This window comes from Ammospiza nelsoni, chromosome 6 (assembly GCF_027579445.1).
Source record: "Ammospiza nelsoni isolate bAmmNel1 chromosome 6, bAmmNel1.pri, whole genome shotgun sequence".
NCBI lineage: Eukaryota > Metazoa > Chordata > Aves > Passeriformes > Passerellidae > Ammospiza > Ammospiza nelsoni.
Genome location: NC_080638.1, coordinates 40,569,012 through 40,588,268, shown reverse-complemented (window position 1 = coordinate 40,588,268; position 19,257 = coordinate 40,569,012). Strand labels below are relative to the sequence as shown.

At 36.4% G+C, this 19,257-nt stretch overlaps 1 protein-coding gene across 1 annotated transcript in view; it reads right to left on the bottom strand.

Annotated features, from left to right (window-relative positions):
• MIPOL1 (mirror-image polydactyly 1) overlaps positions 1–19,257 on the bottom strand; it is a 182,898-nt gene that overhangs the window by 80,662 nt on the left and 82,979 nt on the right. The window contains exon 11 of the mRNA XM_059474474.1: positions 10,568–10,675. Within this exon, the coding sequence (XP_059330457.1) occupies positions 10,568–10,675 (108 nt within the window). The remainder of the gene's footprint in view (positions 1–10,567; positions 10,676–19,257) is intronic.

The window sequence follows — 19,257 nt, the reverse complement described above, 5'->3', positions numbered from 1 at the left end:
ACCTAATGTTTCAGAGTCTTCTTTCAGCATCTGTCCCCCTTTCTACTCTTCATACACACTTCATACGATTTCTTGCATACAAAATGCTAGGAAAAGGTCCTCCAATTCTAAACAGATATTTGGATACACTTAAATGTACAAAGGCCAAATATTCCTTTTTTGTAAATACCAAAAATTCTGAAATGTTTATATTGATCCTTTATCCTATCCTTGGTTTCCTGTACCCAAGATCTAAAGCAGATTCTATCAATTCTGAGAGGTGCTTCAGATAAGGAGGTCATGGATGGGTCAGAGCAAGACCTTTGGTATTTAATGACCCTGTAGCTTGTCTTTTGCACAAGAGCTTAGGTTACTACCTTTATATGTTTTATTGAAGGACAAATAACTCGCATGTCATCATGCATCCAGGCTCAAGATTTTGTTTACAGTTGCTGTTCAAACAAAACAGGATCATTTTCCTGTGCAGCATAAAAAATGAACAGTGTATGGTATGACACTGAAAAAAATATTGAAAATTAAGATTTACCACACTTCTTTCTGCATGCATGGAGAACAGAACTCATATGGAGAAAGAATAAAATTTACAAAATAAAATATAATACAGAACCATGATACTCCTCCTCTCCATTAATGAAATTTGATATCTCATCTCCAGCATAATTTAATACATTAATATCATTTAATACCTTCAATAATGAAAAATACTTAACTTGGCTAAATATTTTGGGTTTTTAAAAATTTTATTATGGTACAATGCTGATAGATATTTTGAAAGCTGTGCCAGTGCAGATTAGGCATAATGTTAATAGAAAGTAATGCTAAGGCTACCTTTAAACATAGCAGAAAGCAGTTACCTTTTTATGTAAAAAGCATGTTCAGATTCAGAACCTCTGAATTTAGTTTGGAAATGTGTTTTATAGTATCTGAAAGTGGCAATTAAAGGAAAAAATACTAGTTTTCTTATAGTAAGTCTGATACATTAGGCCTCATGATTGCTTTAGAATTAGATGAACATATGGCCTTAATTCCTGATCCATGTAATCCTGAAACGAAGGTCCCTAATAGTAGGAAAGTAAAAGAATTTTTAAAATAACTGTTTGAAGTGCAGTAATATGACACCTCGTCAGAACTTAGAAAGGTTCATAATTCTGTTGACTGTTGACATTCTGTTGGCATTACTGTTGACATTCTACTGGGCAGAAAAAAGGGAAAAATGAACCCAGGACTGGGGTGACAAATTATACCATTGGAGATTATACATATACAAAGATTGTAACTACAGTTAGAGTTTCTGATTTTATCTTATTTTCCCTATAATCAGGGAATCAGCATAGAATTGTAAAGGTTGGAAGAGATATCTGTGGTCAAGTGCAACAATTAACTCAGCACTGCTGAGTCCATCACTAAACCATGACTCTAAGGACCACCTCTGCACAGTCTTGAATAAGCAGCTTTCCTAACATGACTGTGGTTTCTACAGTATGCTTTGCTTATATATCGGACTCTGTGATTCAAATTTACAAGATACTGATGAATTTCAGTGTATTTTAGAACATACCATTTTTTAAATCACAGGTTTAAGGCATGGCTGTCACCTCTATGGAGATAAGGAGTAAAAGACCATGTAGCAGACAGCTTCATAATTGGCTATGGGATGCCTGTACAGTTTGTTTCATCTTCTCCAACTTCAGAACATCTCTATTTAAGAATACAAATTTCTGGAATACATGTATCTAAGATCTGACCCAGGCCCATAAACTGTTCCAGTTTTGAAGTCCTTTAACAGAGTTTAGACAAAACCCTGCAGAACACTGAAATGTGGCCCCCTTCAAACTGTAAGACTCTGTGGCAGTGTAACTCAGTAAGTAAAAAGCTACCAGAAAGTCAAATGTATCAATCATACAAAATGAGATCCATTCTGCTATAAGGAAAAACAGATGGGTGAAAACATTAAGTACTTCTAAAATGCTAAATTAATATGCACAACTACAGAATGGTTAATTAAAAAACATGGATGAGAGGTTCTTGTTGACATGGTCATAGAAACCTACTACCATGAAAGGGATGATTTCTTGCATACCACAAATGATGAAGTGAAAGCAGCCTGACTGCGAGAATGGTACTCCAGATTTGATCACCTGAAACCACAATATGCATTCCAAGAATCTGCTGCATTAATCAGAAATAATACTTCTGGTAATCAGAAGCTGTACCACTGACTGACCTTATGGGAGGACAACTTCCCCCTATGAAATGGAAGCCAAAAAATAGAAGACTCAGCCAAAAGGTTTGAATGACCACATCATCACCAACGAGAAAGAGGGCTGTATGTGGTATATACAAACAGTTGATGCTTGAGATTGTCAGGAATAATCTGGTGCCAAGAAAGATTTGAAAGCAGTCAAATAAAAAGCAACAGATCTGCATGGAATTGTTAGTGGAACACATGAAAGCTGGCATCAAACACCAAGAGTGGATGAGTAATGAATTCCTTAATGGTTAGAACTGAATCAAAGTTCAGTAAACATACCTGCTGTTGTTAAAATATGTTCAGCATCTATTCACAGGAGAGAAGAAAGACTTACACTCCTCAGGCAAGATGAAAAAACTCTTTGAGCCAAGACATTGCTTGTTCATTCTACCAAGATGCATTCAGTGCCATTCTTGGGCAGCTGTTTATAGCAATATGAAGCGTGCTAAAGAGGTACAGTGCTCTAGACAAGCATTATTAATTATACAGATTCAACTCTTTCCAGGATGGACAACTATTGTTCACTCCTATCCATATTACTTTGCTTAGAAATGACTCTTAAAGACTTGAGATCATAGTAAGTAAGAAACATCAGTGTTTGGTCTTCTTTTCTTTGAACAGAGTCCAAGAAATCCTGAGCAGCTGCTGTGCAGAGAACACTGTACACACAGGGCTGATGTGCCAGATGTGCAGTCAGTGAAAGGACAGCCTCAAAGGCACAGGAAGGTGGCATGGCCAGTGCAACCGAGGAAATGAACACATGAACTTGGGTATGGCTATTTGTTTCCTTCTATTTGAAAACAACCCAAGGTTTGAATGCTTTCAAAATTCTCGCCTGCAGCAATGATTTAGTGAACCAAGAGCTTACAAATGTCCCTGCCATCTATCCACACAACACTTAATGTCACCAGAAGCTGAAAATCATGCAAGTACCAATGTTACCAAACATAATTTCTTTTAAACTCCCAGGTAGACATATAAACCAGATTTATTGAACTCTGGAAGCCTGTGTTCTGGGCAACTTCCCTCTCAGTGAAGGGAAAACATCTCATCATTTTATTCTCATGTTTTCCATTAGGGAAAAATATTGTACTATTTGCTTATGGTACATTTAAGCAATTATTCTAACTTTAAGCTTCCTACACCAGATATTTTTGGTCAATGAATAAAAATGTCTATCAGTGCTAAAAAATTAGCTACCAGATGGGAGGAGACTAACAATGTTACTGCATTTGTGAACAACTTTCTGTCAAAACCTACATAACTAAATAAAGCCTACTAGCTAGTCTTGATGGCTAAAAAAATCCAATTAATAAAGCTGGTTACTGATTGTGATACTAGTAGATCAGATTTCTGATTCATGGTCAAATACATACACTAAGCCTGTAAGGGATACACATAAGCAAACTGCTACACTCCTAAAATATATGACAGCAGACGAAGGAAACCCTTTGAGGCATCCCTTGAGGATCTCCAGCCACAAATGATGAAATTGGCTCCAAAGAACAACTGGGTCCAAGGAAACTTCTAATGACTGCTTTAAAGACCAGTCAACAAGTGCTCACATTTTTTCCACTGGGCTTGAGGGGGCATGTTGGTCACTGCAGGATTATATGAGTTATTTTCTCTCTCTCCAGAAATACAGTTAACTTGGTGGGCTAACTGTCAGAGTCTGTAGCAACAGCTTTTGGAGACACTGTAACTTAAAGATAAATGAACACAGAAAATTATTGTGGAAGTGAAACATGGACAGAATGACTTCTGCAGGAGTTTCTGTGGCCTCATTTTAGCATTCATTTATGGTACAATGCAACAGCTCACATTGATATCCTCTGAGGTGTATGGTGTTATTTAATAACAACAAGTCATAAAGTGACTAATCATTCCTCTAGCATGGATAAGAGCTGAACAGACTTATGTCTAACCTCAGTGACATACTTTAAGACCTTGTGATTAAGTGTTTCTGGGTGCAGCAAAAGCAAAGGCTCTGTTCAGTGCAATTAAGATTGCAACTGTGTCTACCCTGTCTGATAAAGTGTCTAGGAAGCAGCAACGGAAGAAAAATGTTTGTGCATTCTTATTCATGTCCAGGTTGTCAGCAGCATGCTCCAAGTTCTACTAGTCTTTTATTTTCACCTCCACTATGCAATTAAAAGCAATTTAATAATGAAAACTTCATCAAGCATCCACTCTAAAAATTAATAGTGATCTCATGTGCTTTATAACAAGTTTTATTGACAGGGTAGCAAATTTTTCTCTCACATTGCCCAGGCATTTAAATGAGGGCACATCCTATGTTAGGGTAGGTATTGATGAGACATAAGAATCCATTATGGCTTTCTACAACCTGAACAACTCTTCTGAAAGGAGAGTAAGAGGAATCATTCTTAGAAGAAGAAACCGAAGTACTGAAACAGCTCTTGCACAAAGTTAGAAATTGCTGCTTACTTTGACAAATCCTGCAGTATTTTATCCCCATGGAAGTTATTGGAAGAATAGCATGAAGATCCTTTCAGGATTAGCTGTAGCAACATATTATTTGCTGGAGATAACCTCCTAGAAGCCTGTTAACTATTCCCATTGGTCCTGAAATGTTCCTTTGGTTTCAGAAAAACAGATACAGACCATAAGTAAATCCAAGGGCATAGTGTATCTCCTCTCACTGAAAGACAGATCTGCTATCTACTTCATCCCTTCCATTTCCAATATGAAGCTGGCATTCTATCTTCAAACACACCTATAAAATAATTTGCAAATGTGACAGCAGTCTTTTTTTCTAGATAGCAGCACATTATATCAGGATGAAAAGCATGGTTGCTTTTGGGTTAACTCCACAGAGTGAGATCTTGAGCTGAGCTTTCACAGGTTGCTATTTTGTTAGATACAGAGGGAACAATGAACATTGGCCAGAGGAATTCATAACAAAATGTCTGAGAAAAGCGTGGATTGCCCAACATACGAATATTGCTGTGGTGATTAATTGAAAAAAGATGTAACACCCATCTCACCAGTGGGCAACAGAGCCATTCATCGGCTAGCTACAACACACGGGCAAAGCAGCAGCTCTTCTCCATCAGTCCCACAGCACTGCAGTAACTACAGCCCAGCAGCCACATGAGCTGAAGGCGGCAGAGGGGTGTTCTGCATGTGGCTGAGCCTTGACGCATCCCAAACTCACATTCCAGCGGGATTAATGTCATCTCTGCTGCCCCATGTAAAACTATTATGAAAGGAAGAAATTAATAACTATTGCAATATAAAAAATTGTATGCTGAAATGGAATTTGAATACAAGAGATTGAAATCTCTTGGTTTGCCATCACTGATTCAGACAAATTTCCCTGGATTAGGTTTCAAAAGCATGTGCCTCTGTTGAAATCAGAGGCTCTATAGCCATAAACCAGCTCTAAACTTATTAGACTTATGAAACTTCAGCTCTGAAGCACCAAACCTAAAATCAGTTAGAATTAGTTTTTGCAAATAAAGACCACATCACCTGAAAAGACTTTTTTTCCATATTGTGTGCCTCAATAGGACAAATAGCATGAGATTTTCAACAGTAGCAAACATTTTATACTTCATTTTAAGGCTTTTGAAAATTTTTTTAAGCTCTTATAACATCAGAATCTCTTGTGATTATGCCCTTCACAGATGACAGGTTGACCAGTCAGCTCACCTCGTTTCTGTGCTTGACATTGTCAAATAGGCATGGAAAAATGGTTTCTGCTCTAAGAATCTGGGAAATTCTGGGAATCAAAAAGAACTTAATAAAAATTATGAAAGGCATCAAGGAATACTTAAATTAACTATTCTAAACTGGCTTCTTGACAGTCATCATCACTGCAACAAATACCAAACTGCTATGCATTGAGATTTCCTGCCCTTGACCTGATTCTTACATGTCAGCAGAAAGCAGATGACATCAGGCACAGTTGCATTACAGCACTACTGTAGACAAACTTCTGATGGCTCCTACAGGTCACTTTCTTTGCTCTAACTCTTTTATACTCTTAATAAAACTATGAAAGCATGTAGGATAAATTCTACAAAAATAACAACTAAAAAGAAAGGCAGATATTACAAAAATAAAACCCAATAATATCACAAGATGTAACATCTAAACCAGCCTGAAGGAGATTAATAACCCTTACAAGTTCAAATGACATCATAATTCAGTGGAGCAACCTCATTTAGGCAGTAAAGGTCACCTGATTCGTATATCACTATGAAATAGTCCTCTTCTTTTAAAAAGTTTGCCTTAAAGATAAAACTAGTATGTTTTTCTGATCTTTAAAGTAGATTAATAGCTGGTTTGAGAAGAGTATAATATCTAATTAAAAATTACAAAATAGATGAGGGCTGTGGAAAAAAATAAAGTTTCTTCTCTCTATTTCAGTCAAATCCAGTTAAACATTTTTCATGAAATTTCACATTAAGTTATTGGTTTCACAAGACTTATTTCCTATTCTCCTTCAACTCAGTAAAGAAGACATGTACAATGGCAAAATTTTTATTTTTCTTTAGAAAAAATGTATTAGTGAAAACTCTGAATTTGAAAACTACACACTACAAAGCTAATAGTAAAATGAATGAATATTTGAAAAATAATGAAGAAGCAGCAATTCTTCCACTTTTCTATGTTTAATTGAATCAGTTGTTTCTGTGTATTATGGGAATACATTTATCAGAATCAGTAGAGACCAAATGTTAATTATGAAGGCCAAGTAAAAACGAATAATCTCACATATAGACCTTGACACATTAGAACTGCAAAGCACTCTCAGATCTTATTTTATGAAAATGTACTAAGAGCGCAAATGTATAGACCCTTAGGAAGCAATTATCCCAAAAAGATTTAGCTATAATTCAATGTGAAATATAATAAGAGATTTTAAAAAATGGTTTCACAAAGGAGAGGATTATTTTACTTTAACTATGGAAATAGGGGCCCACAGGCTTCTCTGTATGACCTCTCTGCAGCTGTGGGCATTGCCTGGAGGGAAGATTTGAAATCGGCTTTTTCAGTCAATTAATACAATCCCCTATGACCAACAAGAATATTACAAAAAGTAGGGGTGCCAGTTTGGTATTGTGGGGCTGAATGGCCCACAATACTATAGGAATTTTCTATGCAATAAATACTTTAAATATGGAAATTTTAAATCACACACTACTAACATTTACACAGAGGTTAGTTAAGAAGAGGTATCTTACCAAGATGTGCAGATGTTATATGGCACAGCAAGATGAAATAGCATGTTACAATGTGCACTGCATGCCACCTGTGCCATATGTTTTATTTGTCACATTATCCTCAGGGGTGACATGGAATCTAAATGTGTAAAAACCAAAAATCTGCAGAAGAGTGATTTCATCATCCTTGTGATTTCCAGATCCCAAACCAAGCCAAATTCCTGCTACCACGCATCTCCCACAGTTATAATGTGTCTCCCTGCCTCTTTGCCTCACTCCTGACCATGGAGGGCTACTGTCTCAAAGAAGGGTGGCATAGCCCTGTGAACAGATAAACTGAAAAATAAATCTGAAAGCTTGCAGATTATTTTACCTAATTGACCCTAACATCAGTGGACTGAAATTGGTTGCTTGTGGATTGCTCTTACACTGTTTTCCTTCCAAGCAATTTACTACTGTGAAATGATTTTAAAAAGTAAAAAACAAACAATAGCCATTGGGTTTTGTTCTTAAGTGTATTTCACTAGAGGTAATGATCTCATCTTTTATCACAAACTTTCACACCATCCCTAATCTAGCTGATCCTGATTACTTTACTTTTATCCAGTTAAGATTGCAAATATCCCTGCACCATAACTGATGTTTACACTTCTGTTACTCCCTTAAGAAAATCCGAAGCAGATCAAACTCCTCATCCAGAGGATACATATTTTGCCAAACTGAATCAACAGATTGCCTCAATGTTAATTAAGTGCAAGACAATAAGGAAAATGACAGTTTAAAAAAAAAAATCATTAATACAAACTTTCCTGAAAAGACTCAGAAGAAATACCTGGATACCGTCCGCTGGACAGGTTAATAATACATAGCACAGTTCCCCAGTAAGCATGTGGAGGGGGTTAAAATAAAAGTAATTCCTTGGATTATGGTGACAATAAAAGCTGAGTTGATATTTACCCTGTACCACAGAAAGAAATGATGTGTCCCATTTCTCTAAAAATGGACAAATGTCCAGAAGGTGCTCTGCAGTGGAGAGGGGACAGGATGGGATGCTTGGGTCTGTACCTGCACTCTGTGTGCAGCCTTGCAAGAGCTACTGAGTGGATACAAGGGGCAGGAGGTGACAGCCAAGAACATGAGGGTTTCACAGGGGCAGCGTGTGACCTGTCACAGGGCTCTGGCTGGCTCTTTCCTTCTGTGGGAGCTGTGCTGCTGACAGCAGCAGGAGCACCCCAGCCATTTGCAGCCAGCCCCAGAACCCTGACCAAACCCGCTCCTAAGCGAGTCACTGACCTGACTTCCCTCCTTACTGGACATCAGTTTTCCAGGCTGTGGCTACACTAAAAGTCAGTGATAAGCTTTTCATTTACATGAGGTCAGGATGCATGCTCATGTGCTGTGTATCAAGGCTAACTACCATTGGCAATATTTCATTGTGGCATTTTAAAGTTTTCGAGGTCAAGAATACAACCTGGCCTTTAAAAAATATTCCAAAGGACATGCCCTCACTGTAGGCAACAGTAATTTGAACTGAGACTAACTCTACAGAGCTACAATATTCAAAAAGTTCAACTTTAAAAAAATTGAAAAGCGATCTTTTTTCCTCCCCAGACTCTCATCTCTAAGAGACTATGATCAATTAACCTTTAACTTTTAAAAATAAAAAAATTCCTGTGACAGTCAGAAATGAAATTCTTTAAAGATTAGGTGCTAGGAGAGCAATATCAGGCTTAGAATGAAATCCTAGTAACGCTCTGAACTATCAAATCACTTCTTGCTCTGAAAATATAATTATTCTGTAAGCGTTATGTCAGACAATATTAAATGCAAAAAGCGTAGCTTAAATAAAACTTTTTTTCTGGCAGAAAGGCTCTCTGCACAATATTTTCAATGACACAGAAAAAACAAGTCAGCTTGCAATTAATGAAAAACAATACTATGTTCAATAGGTAGCATGCTTGGCAAGCACTTTTGGTGACACCAGATTTAAAATAATGCTGTTATTGCTGTCAGAAACAGCCCCTGAATGTTTATGATCTCCCTTTCTAGTCATCTGATTGCACAACTGATTTTGTAATATTCCCTGTAGATTTTCATGGCAATTACAAACCCATGGAATATATAGCATTTGTGTGGCACACAGCCTTTATCAATTTATTATTATTATATTTATTGTTTTTCTTAGTGAGAAATGTCAAACTGCACAAGGATTTAACTTATACTTTGCTTCGGTCATGCTGTTGTATGTATAATGATGCTTCCCAAATAAATTAAAAAAAAAATAGAAAAAAAGAGGTAGAGGAAAACCTATCTGTAAGTGAGATACCTTTGGATCTTACTGTCTAAATAAAGCAGTTTTAAAATGACAACACAGTATAAACAGAATAGCTTCTGTATTTGTATTGTATCTCCACTACCGATAAAAGAGATTTTTAAGAATAAAGTGGCTGAAGAGGTGTGCACAATGCTTGCACATCTTACCTGGCACAGTCTCTCATCCTGGCTAGCAGTGAGATTGCAGGCTATGTAGCTATCAATTCCACTGACATTACAATTTCCCTTTCTCAAAGCAGCAATAACCTGTCACTTTACACTGTCCTTTCTCTGACCCTCTCCCGCCTCTCTGCTCATTTTTATTCTTATTGACAAGACTTATTATTCCTCCTCCCAATTGCAAGTAGCTACCCTTTTGCAAATAGTAGTATCAACTATGTGGTCACTAGTAGTATCGGTCAACAATGTTATTAATATAGCACACACTGCTGGGAGCAGATCAAACAGCCATGCTTTAAAATATTAGTTTTGCAAAGGTACCATGAGGCAAATAATTGCAGTTTTCTTCACCTTATACAATGTAATATTGCAAGGACAGATCTCAAGAATTTAGTGTTAATTACCAGCCCAATAATTTGGAGGATATGTTATGTTTTTTTTGTTGCTTTCAAACGCAAAATAAAATAAAACCATAACAGAAGGGTGCTGTATCTGTGTTTAAAGAAGCAGTTGTTGGCAAACACCATAGCTCACTTCTGCCGAAATGTACACAACTGATATATGCAGCCCAGAAAGCTGGCACCAGGGGCTTACAACCTTAATTTGCCTGCAAGAAGAAATGGAGATTTACCTTCAGAGCACGTTCTTGATTGTTTTCAGCAGTCATATGTCTCGTGTTGTTTGCTGAAGTCTGGTTCTGCTCTTTCAGATGATGAAGCTCCTGCTCCAGCCGTTTGCACTGCAACGAGGAAAGAATCCCATTAAGGAGAGGAGTGTGGGCATATTTTTTTTCAACAAGCCAAAAGACTTACCGTAAATAACCCCATCACCATTTCTGCAGTAGTGAAAGCATCAGACAAAAGCAACTTACAATCCCAGACAGTACTAAAGCTACATTTTAAAAATGTGCATCATTATTCAGTTTTTTCCTGGTCCAAAAGTATGTCAAAAACGCTATGTATCAGATATTTATCATAATGTTGGGTTGAATTTCTGCTCCTAGTTATGCCAATATATGGCTAGATTTTGGCTTTTATGTATTAAGTAAGTAGATGTAAAGGAAAGAATTGATCCTTTTTGAAATGCAAGCGAATGAAAGACCCTCCTCCCAAATCAAGGATCCAGCCTTTTATTAGAAAATATAGATGAAATTGTTAGATTTGTATTTTTTATACTAAGAGGTTACGCTAATTCTCCAAGACTGTTTTCTTTAAATATTTAACTTAATGACAAAAAATGAGAAAATTAGCACTTACTACTGTGTGCCTACACATGTAGACTTACTGCTGTCTGCTGAGCATTTATTTTAATGACTAAAAATCTGCAAGTTAAAACCAAATTATATTTTGCTCTTTTTTATGTTAACTATAAAGGTCTTACCCAGTTCCTTGGTTTGAAAGAGCAATTAGCTGTCTGCAGACAGTTCTTTACCTTACAAAAAACCCCTCCTGTTCTACAAAAAAAAAAAAAAAAAAAAAAAAAAGAAAGCAGACAAAGTACCAAGAAGACATATGGAATAACAGTTAGAACTAGGGAAAAGCAGAGTACCAGGAGAAGCATTTTACAAAAACGTATTACAAGCCAGTAGTTTGAATATGATCACCAAAACCCACAGCTAGTAGTCTGTAGGAATGGAAGGCAATTAATTGATAAAAATATTTTAATACACACTTTATGAAAACACTAGCAAATAAAAAGAATAAGAGTTGTGCTATAATGCTCATGTAAGCATTGCTGTCTCAAAAGACCTGGAAATGTCAGTCTCTCATGGTGCCTTGGTGACTGTGGACAACATAGAACTGAACTTCCCATCATATATATGCACCCTATTCCTGAGCAATTCAGCATATGGGACAATGAAGCCTGGCTCGTGTAAACTCTAAAAAAACCGAAAAACTGTGAAACAGAAAGTTTCAGAAGTGAAAAAATTACAAATGAGGTCTAAGTAAAATAATGAATGCTACAGGATCTTGAGACAGAAATTTAAAGACATGCCAACACATACAATTCTTAAACACAAAATAAGGCCTAAAAATATACTGTTCATCAGGTATCCAGTATAGTATATAAACTGGAATGATCCAATCATCTATTTGAATAAATTTTAAACATTTGTAGGAGCTCAAAAGTACTATTAAAAATTCCATTAACATATCTGTTATATTTCATTACTTCTGTTAGAAATCTCAGCTTATTTCTAATAGGATTGCCTATTTTAAAGGCAGTGAATTTTTCAGGCCTAGTAAATTCTCTCAATGTCTGTTGTAAACTTTCTTAACGTATTAATGCTCTTAAGTTTCATTTTTATTGCAAGAAAAAATATATTTTTCCACAGATAGGGTAATACAGAAAAAATATTAAGATACATTTGATTTTAAGTATTTTCCCATACTCAAGATATTTAACGTCTGTGTTATCACACATACACATACACACACACACACACACACACACACACACACACACACACAATCACAAAATCCCAGATGCAACTCTTTTTCCATGTCCAGCATGAAAACTATGTGTTTGCAGACATGAAGGTGCTGCTAAAAGGTTCTTCTTATTGAAGAACTAAGCACAGACTATGGAGTTTTTTTCTCTAGCAACATTTTTTTCCTTGGCATATGTGATCTAAACACCATTAAAAAAAAAAAATCAATCTCCCACTGCAGGCACTATACATTACATCATGTATGATCACCAGGACACTCCTCTGCTTTGCCAACATTCTTCTTCAAAACAGTGTTTTGAAATTCACAATTTGACAACAACACAAGTTTACGTAGAGTAAATATTATTTAAAAGACTAAAATCTCAAATCACCTTTAAAACCTGAATTTATAGTCATGATATTGTCTTGATTCCAAAAGGCATGTGAAAATATGCTAAAAGCAAAACCTAACAATATGAATACATGAGAAAAGATCTTGGTGTACAGAGCAGATTGTACCACTGAGAGCATGAGTGCAATCTTAATTCTGCTCTCCACTCCTGTGAAGACAGGACACTGAAATAAAGAGCAGGAGTGGGACCCAAGGATCTTGCAGAGCACATAACAAGTAAAGATACAGTAAAGATGCAACACAGGTAACTTAAATGGATAAACCTCCCTATCAAGTCAACCTTGATATGATTACATTTACATCAAACTTGGGAACATTTTGTAATTTCTTTTTCATTTCATTTCTACTGAGAGTGTTGATATCTGAAAAAAACCCCGGGGCATTTTCAACTAGTATACTGCTTGAATTCCATTTGGTACATCATTGAAAGAAATGGTGATCTAATTTGACTTTGCACCTAAGTGTTTTACTATGTTGAAAACAATGCATTAACAGAAGATATTCTGATTTATTCTTGGCTGTCTAGGAAGAAAAATCTTCAATTAACCTCTTTGTGAAAGCATTATAATAATAGTCTTAAACAGCAACACTATGTATGTCTCAATAACATTTTATACATTACAACTTTGATACTTGAGCTACTTTGGAAATATTAAATCAGCATTCTAAAGGCAAGCACTCCTTTTCATAAGAGCAAAAGCATGTGAAATTTTAGTGTAACCTTGCTGTAAAGAAAAGTTTTAAAAATAGAATTTAAAACAATGCAGCCCTTCTATTCATTTGAGCCAACATTTTTTGAATTCTGTGTCACTAGTTGTTAGCAAGGTCCAGTAAAAATAGATGTTCTTTAAAAGAACATGTGTTTTTATTGGTTCACTCCAGGCCTCTAAAATGCCAACAGCTGCAAGTAAGAAACTGGATTTCCTTCTAAAAACACATATAAAAATACTTTTTGGAGCACAGTGAAGAGAAGACATCATCCAACTTGGTACTGACAAAAAGGAAATGTTGGATGTATCCTTTTAAGAAAGCTGAAAGCTAAAGGAAGTGTTTAATTTTGGGATACTATGTCTAAATTCTGTTATCTCAAACTTGCAAAAACTCACACTTGGGAAAACTTCAAACAGACAGTATATTTTGTGCAACACAGGTTACCTAAACACTGGATCTGAGGTTTTATTGTGCCCCTAAATGCAAATTCCCATGAGTTCAACGTGTTATGAAACATGGGCTGTCAATTGAGAAAACTGCTTCTCTACCTCAGAAACTTTGAGTACATCAAGGAATACAGGAGCAGTGTGGACACATCTCAATAAGAAAATGTCTTGATCAGAACACTGACAACCTTGCCAAGTAAAGGATATTAAAGCCTCAGAAATGGGAACATAATTTTATAAAGGTATCACACAAACAATTCACTAAGAATTAACTTTACTCTATGGTCTACTGTGTGCATTCACAGTTCTGTAGCTGAAGAGGCAATGTAGACAATTGAAGATACAAAACTCCAAAATCAATCCTGACAAAAGTTTCCTCTCTTCTTTCAAACCCACACATCTGTTCTCCTCTCTGAAAGTATTTCCCCCAAACAGTCTCCTTAGCTAGCCTGAATCAGGTGATAATGTACTTGACAGACAGTGAACCTCATTAAACCTACTCCAAGTGTTCCTTGAGCAACCATCACTGCCCAGCTGACAGTTGTCAATACAACAACATCCATGACTCGCAACAGGACCTCAATCTTCTCTTTAACAGTATTTCCACCGTGCAACTCTTCTAAATGCATGCAGTCTCTTGAAACAAATACCTCTGTACTCACCAAAGGATATATCACAAGCAGCAAAGATACAAAATGAAAAGCAAAGCAGGTAACATACCGAAAGGATAAGAAGAGATTCAGCCAGGAAAGCAAGGATAGAAAGCAAGTAAACATATCCTTCCCTCCCATCTTAAAATGGAAATGATTAGGCTACTGTTGAGTCTTTTTTAATGAGCATCAGGTAACATGATTCAGCAGAATGAGGATGTTTTGTGAGAGGCACTGGTTCAAGCTGCAGTGGGTGCTGACCCCGTTCAGTGACTCCCCAGGTGGGAGTGTTGGAACACTAAAGGGAAAATCCAGACAAATTGAAAAAGGAGCATCTGCTAAAAGGGACACTGATAGAGAGGTCAAGAAATGGACCAGGAGAATATCACTGAGTAAAATCCATGAGGTCCACCCAGAAAGAGACTGTTAAAAGACAGCCTCAGCTCCAGTTATACAAAAGGAGTAAAGATGTTTTACCTTGAATCAAGTATTTCAGAAGATAGAAAAATCAATGCAAATAACCACTTAATAGTGTTTGGCCTTTACTAGAAAATGAGGTTGCATTAACATATCAAACATAACTTTAGCACTTGTATAAACAAATCATCTTTAACATGCTGTCAGCTTTTCAGCATTTTCTTCTTCAACTTGTACCTGTAACATGTTAACAGTGTTACAGTGCCTGCCACATCTACACAGATTGATGAGTTTTTTGATCGTTATTTAACATGATCCTTCAGTGAGGTATTCTCAAAGTAAAAGGTTCAGACATTACACAAAAGTAAAGAAAAACCTGCAAGCCATTGGAGAAATAATGTTAGTAGGGACAAAGATGGAATACAGCAAAGCAAAACATCGAGCAGAGCGGCCTCCTGTCCCCACCCATGTGGTCCCTTGTGTAGTTTGTATGAAGACACCTATCCCCAGAGGTTTCATGCAGAAGCCTGTTTAACTCTGCACATCTTAGGTCAATCAGGCTGCTTTTGAGCAAATGCTCAAATTTTGCTACACCAGGGTCCCTCGCTTTCATCTCATTGAATTAGGATGGTAATGCCAGATGAATTTCTCATTTTGTATTTAAGCACAGATTTGACCCAGGAAAGGGTACTGTGACACTACCTGGCTCAGGAAGCAACAGCCAAAACTGAAAATAACAGAAAACCATAACACTTCCTTACTATAAATGCAGTCCTGGTGGCTATTTAATCCCATTACATCTATATTTGATTTTACTATTACTGTATGGCATATAATATTTTTCATTGCCTTTCATTAAAAGGAATCCAAACTAACCTCTCCTTAACTTATGGCAATATGCTAGGGGAAAAAAAGTCAACACATTATGCCATTTATATGCTAGGGAAAAAGGAAAGGAATTGATTTGTCTCTGTTATTAAAGGTATGGGGGTCAAAGTCTAATGAAACAAATGTACTAATATGAGGCAAAATTCTACACTAAGTTCTTTCCTCAGATCTGAATATTATTTGATTGCCTTATTCAATTAGTACGTAGGAAAGATAATATTTCATTAGAATACATTTGTTTATCTAGAATCCTTATCAAAACTTGCAGAGCTTACAAACTTGAAAATCATCACTGACATAAAACACACAAGAGTACACTTGAGGAGCTTGCTGAAAAAAGCCACAGTGCCTAGATAGAGGCACTGTAAGGTGCTTGTTCCTGTGCTGACCTGAGTGAGGTCAGGTTGGTGAGGCAGGTGGATCTTTGGTCCAATCTGATCTCACTAGTCAGTCACAGGAGGCCTCCCTAGTTTAAAAATACATAGTCACACTCTCCCACCAATAGCTTAATTCTGTCATTAAACTTAAGGTAACATATTTTTATTCAGTCACACAAAAATCAAAAGTGAGTGCTAAGTCACTCACTCTGGGTCAGCCAGTGCATAATGACTTGATTGCATATCAGGGCCTTCACTTCAAACACTGAGTACTCTGCCACATTTTGTGGACTTCTATGCACAAAGACCTTGCTCAACTGCAATTCTCAATTACTGTAGTAGTGTGAAATAAAAATAACCTAGCTCCTACTGAATAACTTGGGAAAATGGCTTAGGTTCTCCAAATTCTGGGAAAGTCAGAGTCCATCTGAACGGCAGAACTATTTTCCCACATGCATTTTTTTCCTTTACGCATTTTAAGAAAAATGTTCAATGATCAAAGTAAGTGACACACCATACATTGATGGAAAATGCATCAATACTACTAAAAGACAAGTTTATGGGGTACTGAGATCCTACTACTACACAGCACAATACTTCCTGAAGTGATAAAGTGCATCTATGTTTTGAAATCAGTTAACACATATTCATTGCAGTGAACAAGTGAAGTACAAATAATTATTCCAGACATGAAATATGAAAAAGATGAAGAAACAAAGCTACTTTTTCACCTGTTGTATTCTGAAGTCTTCACCTGTGGAAACCTAAATGCAATAAATAAGCATGTGAAGCAAACAAAACCAATTCAACTGATTCTTCTCTTAGTTAGTTGTTTTGTCCACCTTTTCTTACTTTATTTATAATGATCTGTACTTCAGACTGGCTCCCAGCTCAAATATGCCAAATGGAACGCAAGCATTCTCACTCTGACTGCCCTTCTTCCCCCTGCCTCAGTATTTTTTTTTTTTTTAACAGTCTGCCCCTTGTCCCAAATTCATCACAATTTCTGGAGAGGCAAACATCTTGCACCACTTGGATGCTATACACTCTTTCCTTTGCAGACAAAAATAATACCAAAGTCATCCAGTCAAAACACAAACCAACCTTTGGTGTCACTGTGAATTATGTACTTTGAACTGCAGATGTTTCGAAGCACTTATATAAATAGAATTTATCCCTTTTTTCTAAAGTAATAATTTTAAAAGAAATAAAGAAATAAAATAGTTTCTACATAATAATCACTAGAAAAATTTCCCTTTAAATTATAATTTTGTATTAAAGTTTTCTAGCTTCTGAGAAAAATTACTTCAAAGTTTTGGCAAACCATCAACAAATGTGTTTGAATGATTATTTATACAATGCCCAGCAGCTTAGAACTACTGGAATTTCAAGAAAAAAAAGTGGTTTTGTAGAGTTTAGGCCTCAGAAACACACGCATCTTTAAAAAGTTATATTCAATTAGTAAGAGAAACACTTAGATCTAAATGCTGCCTTTATTTTTTTGGGGGGTTTTTTTTGGCAGCAGTGCAATGCTGTCTTGTTTCAAAAAGCTACAAAAAGAAATGCATCAAAATACAAATAAAACATTTTTGTTTCCTTTGTCACTGTGAGCCAGTTGCAACCTGCAGCATTAAGGCAAATAATATCCTGTAAGCATGACTAGGTTTCCTCCTACCATTCCTCTCCCTGTCTATTTCTGAACACTTCAAATGCAGCAAAACAAGTTTTCCTTGATTTTCGTTTTAATGGTTAAAGGAACTGTAAGTGTACAGTAAGAAATTCGGAAAATTTAGACCATGAAATTTAACTGTTGACACCCTTCATGTGAACCATCCTTACACGTGCAGTGATTCCACAGCACTGAGCAGCACTGATACCCACCCTACTGCATTCTCTACATAGTCTTACTTCCCTGCAATGATGATATTTCAAAGATCAAAACAACCCTGATCTACTTTTCAGTGAGTTCAGCACACAAAGACCTTCTTAATCAATGAAACTCATTATAAAAATGTGCAAGAAACAGAGAAAGGAAAAGGTGACGCTCCTGAGCTGTGTGTGACTCACAGGTCATTCAAGCACGGTTCCTGTGCTGGCTGCGCACTGGATGACCACGCCTGTGCTAACAGGGGCTGCTGACAAACACCTCATCTGCAGGAGGAAACAGAAGCAGGAGCTGCTCAAGCCACATAACTGGGTCACCTTCACATTTTCCTGTGTCCACTGCATATAAGTTAACAAACTTACCTCACCTCTGAGTTGTTTCTGATCAAAACACAAACCTAGTAGCCTGGTGTCAAACATTTATTCATGAGGTTGTACTGGGTCTGAAAGCAAGCAAAAATGCATTCAACTAAACTAAGAGTGTTTTTTTCCTAATTGCCTGTCATATATAAATAAGCAACTTCTGCTTTACATCAAAGTCACATTATTAATTCAATTTTTTAATTTCATGCCTATAAGTCTAATAAATAATGTATAAACTAAGCATGTAAGCAGATGAGCAGTACACAAGTAGGATGCCTGCTCACGCCCCACTGCAGAGTTTTAGAAAGTCTAGAGACTGTCACAGTACAATGACATTATAATTCTCATGTCACTGTTATATTCAAAAGCAAAGGAAACTACCAATACTCCCAAATAATTCAGGAAAGGGAAAACACTAATTTAAATTTTATCACAAGAGCAAAAGAGCACTCACTAGCCAAGATTATCTTTTAAAAGTAATGTCAAAAAATTAAAGAATCTCAATTAGCTAAATTCTAAATCACTGAATAAAGGTCTGCAAGTACAGTAACAGTCAATGGACATTTAGTAAGCCCAGCATACTGATACAAGAGATTTCAGATCAGAAACTTCTGCATAGAAAATAATTCAGAGCAATTAACTTCAACATCTTTAAAGACATTTAAAGAATAAAATTACACAACACCCAAGAGGTTTTGGAATAAATCTGCCATTTAAGCAGAACATACATTAATATACCTCT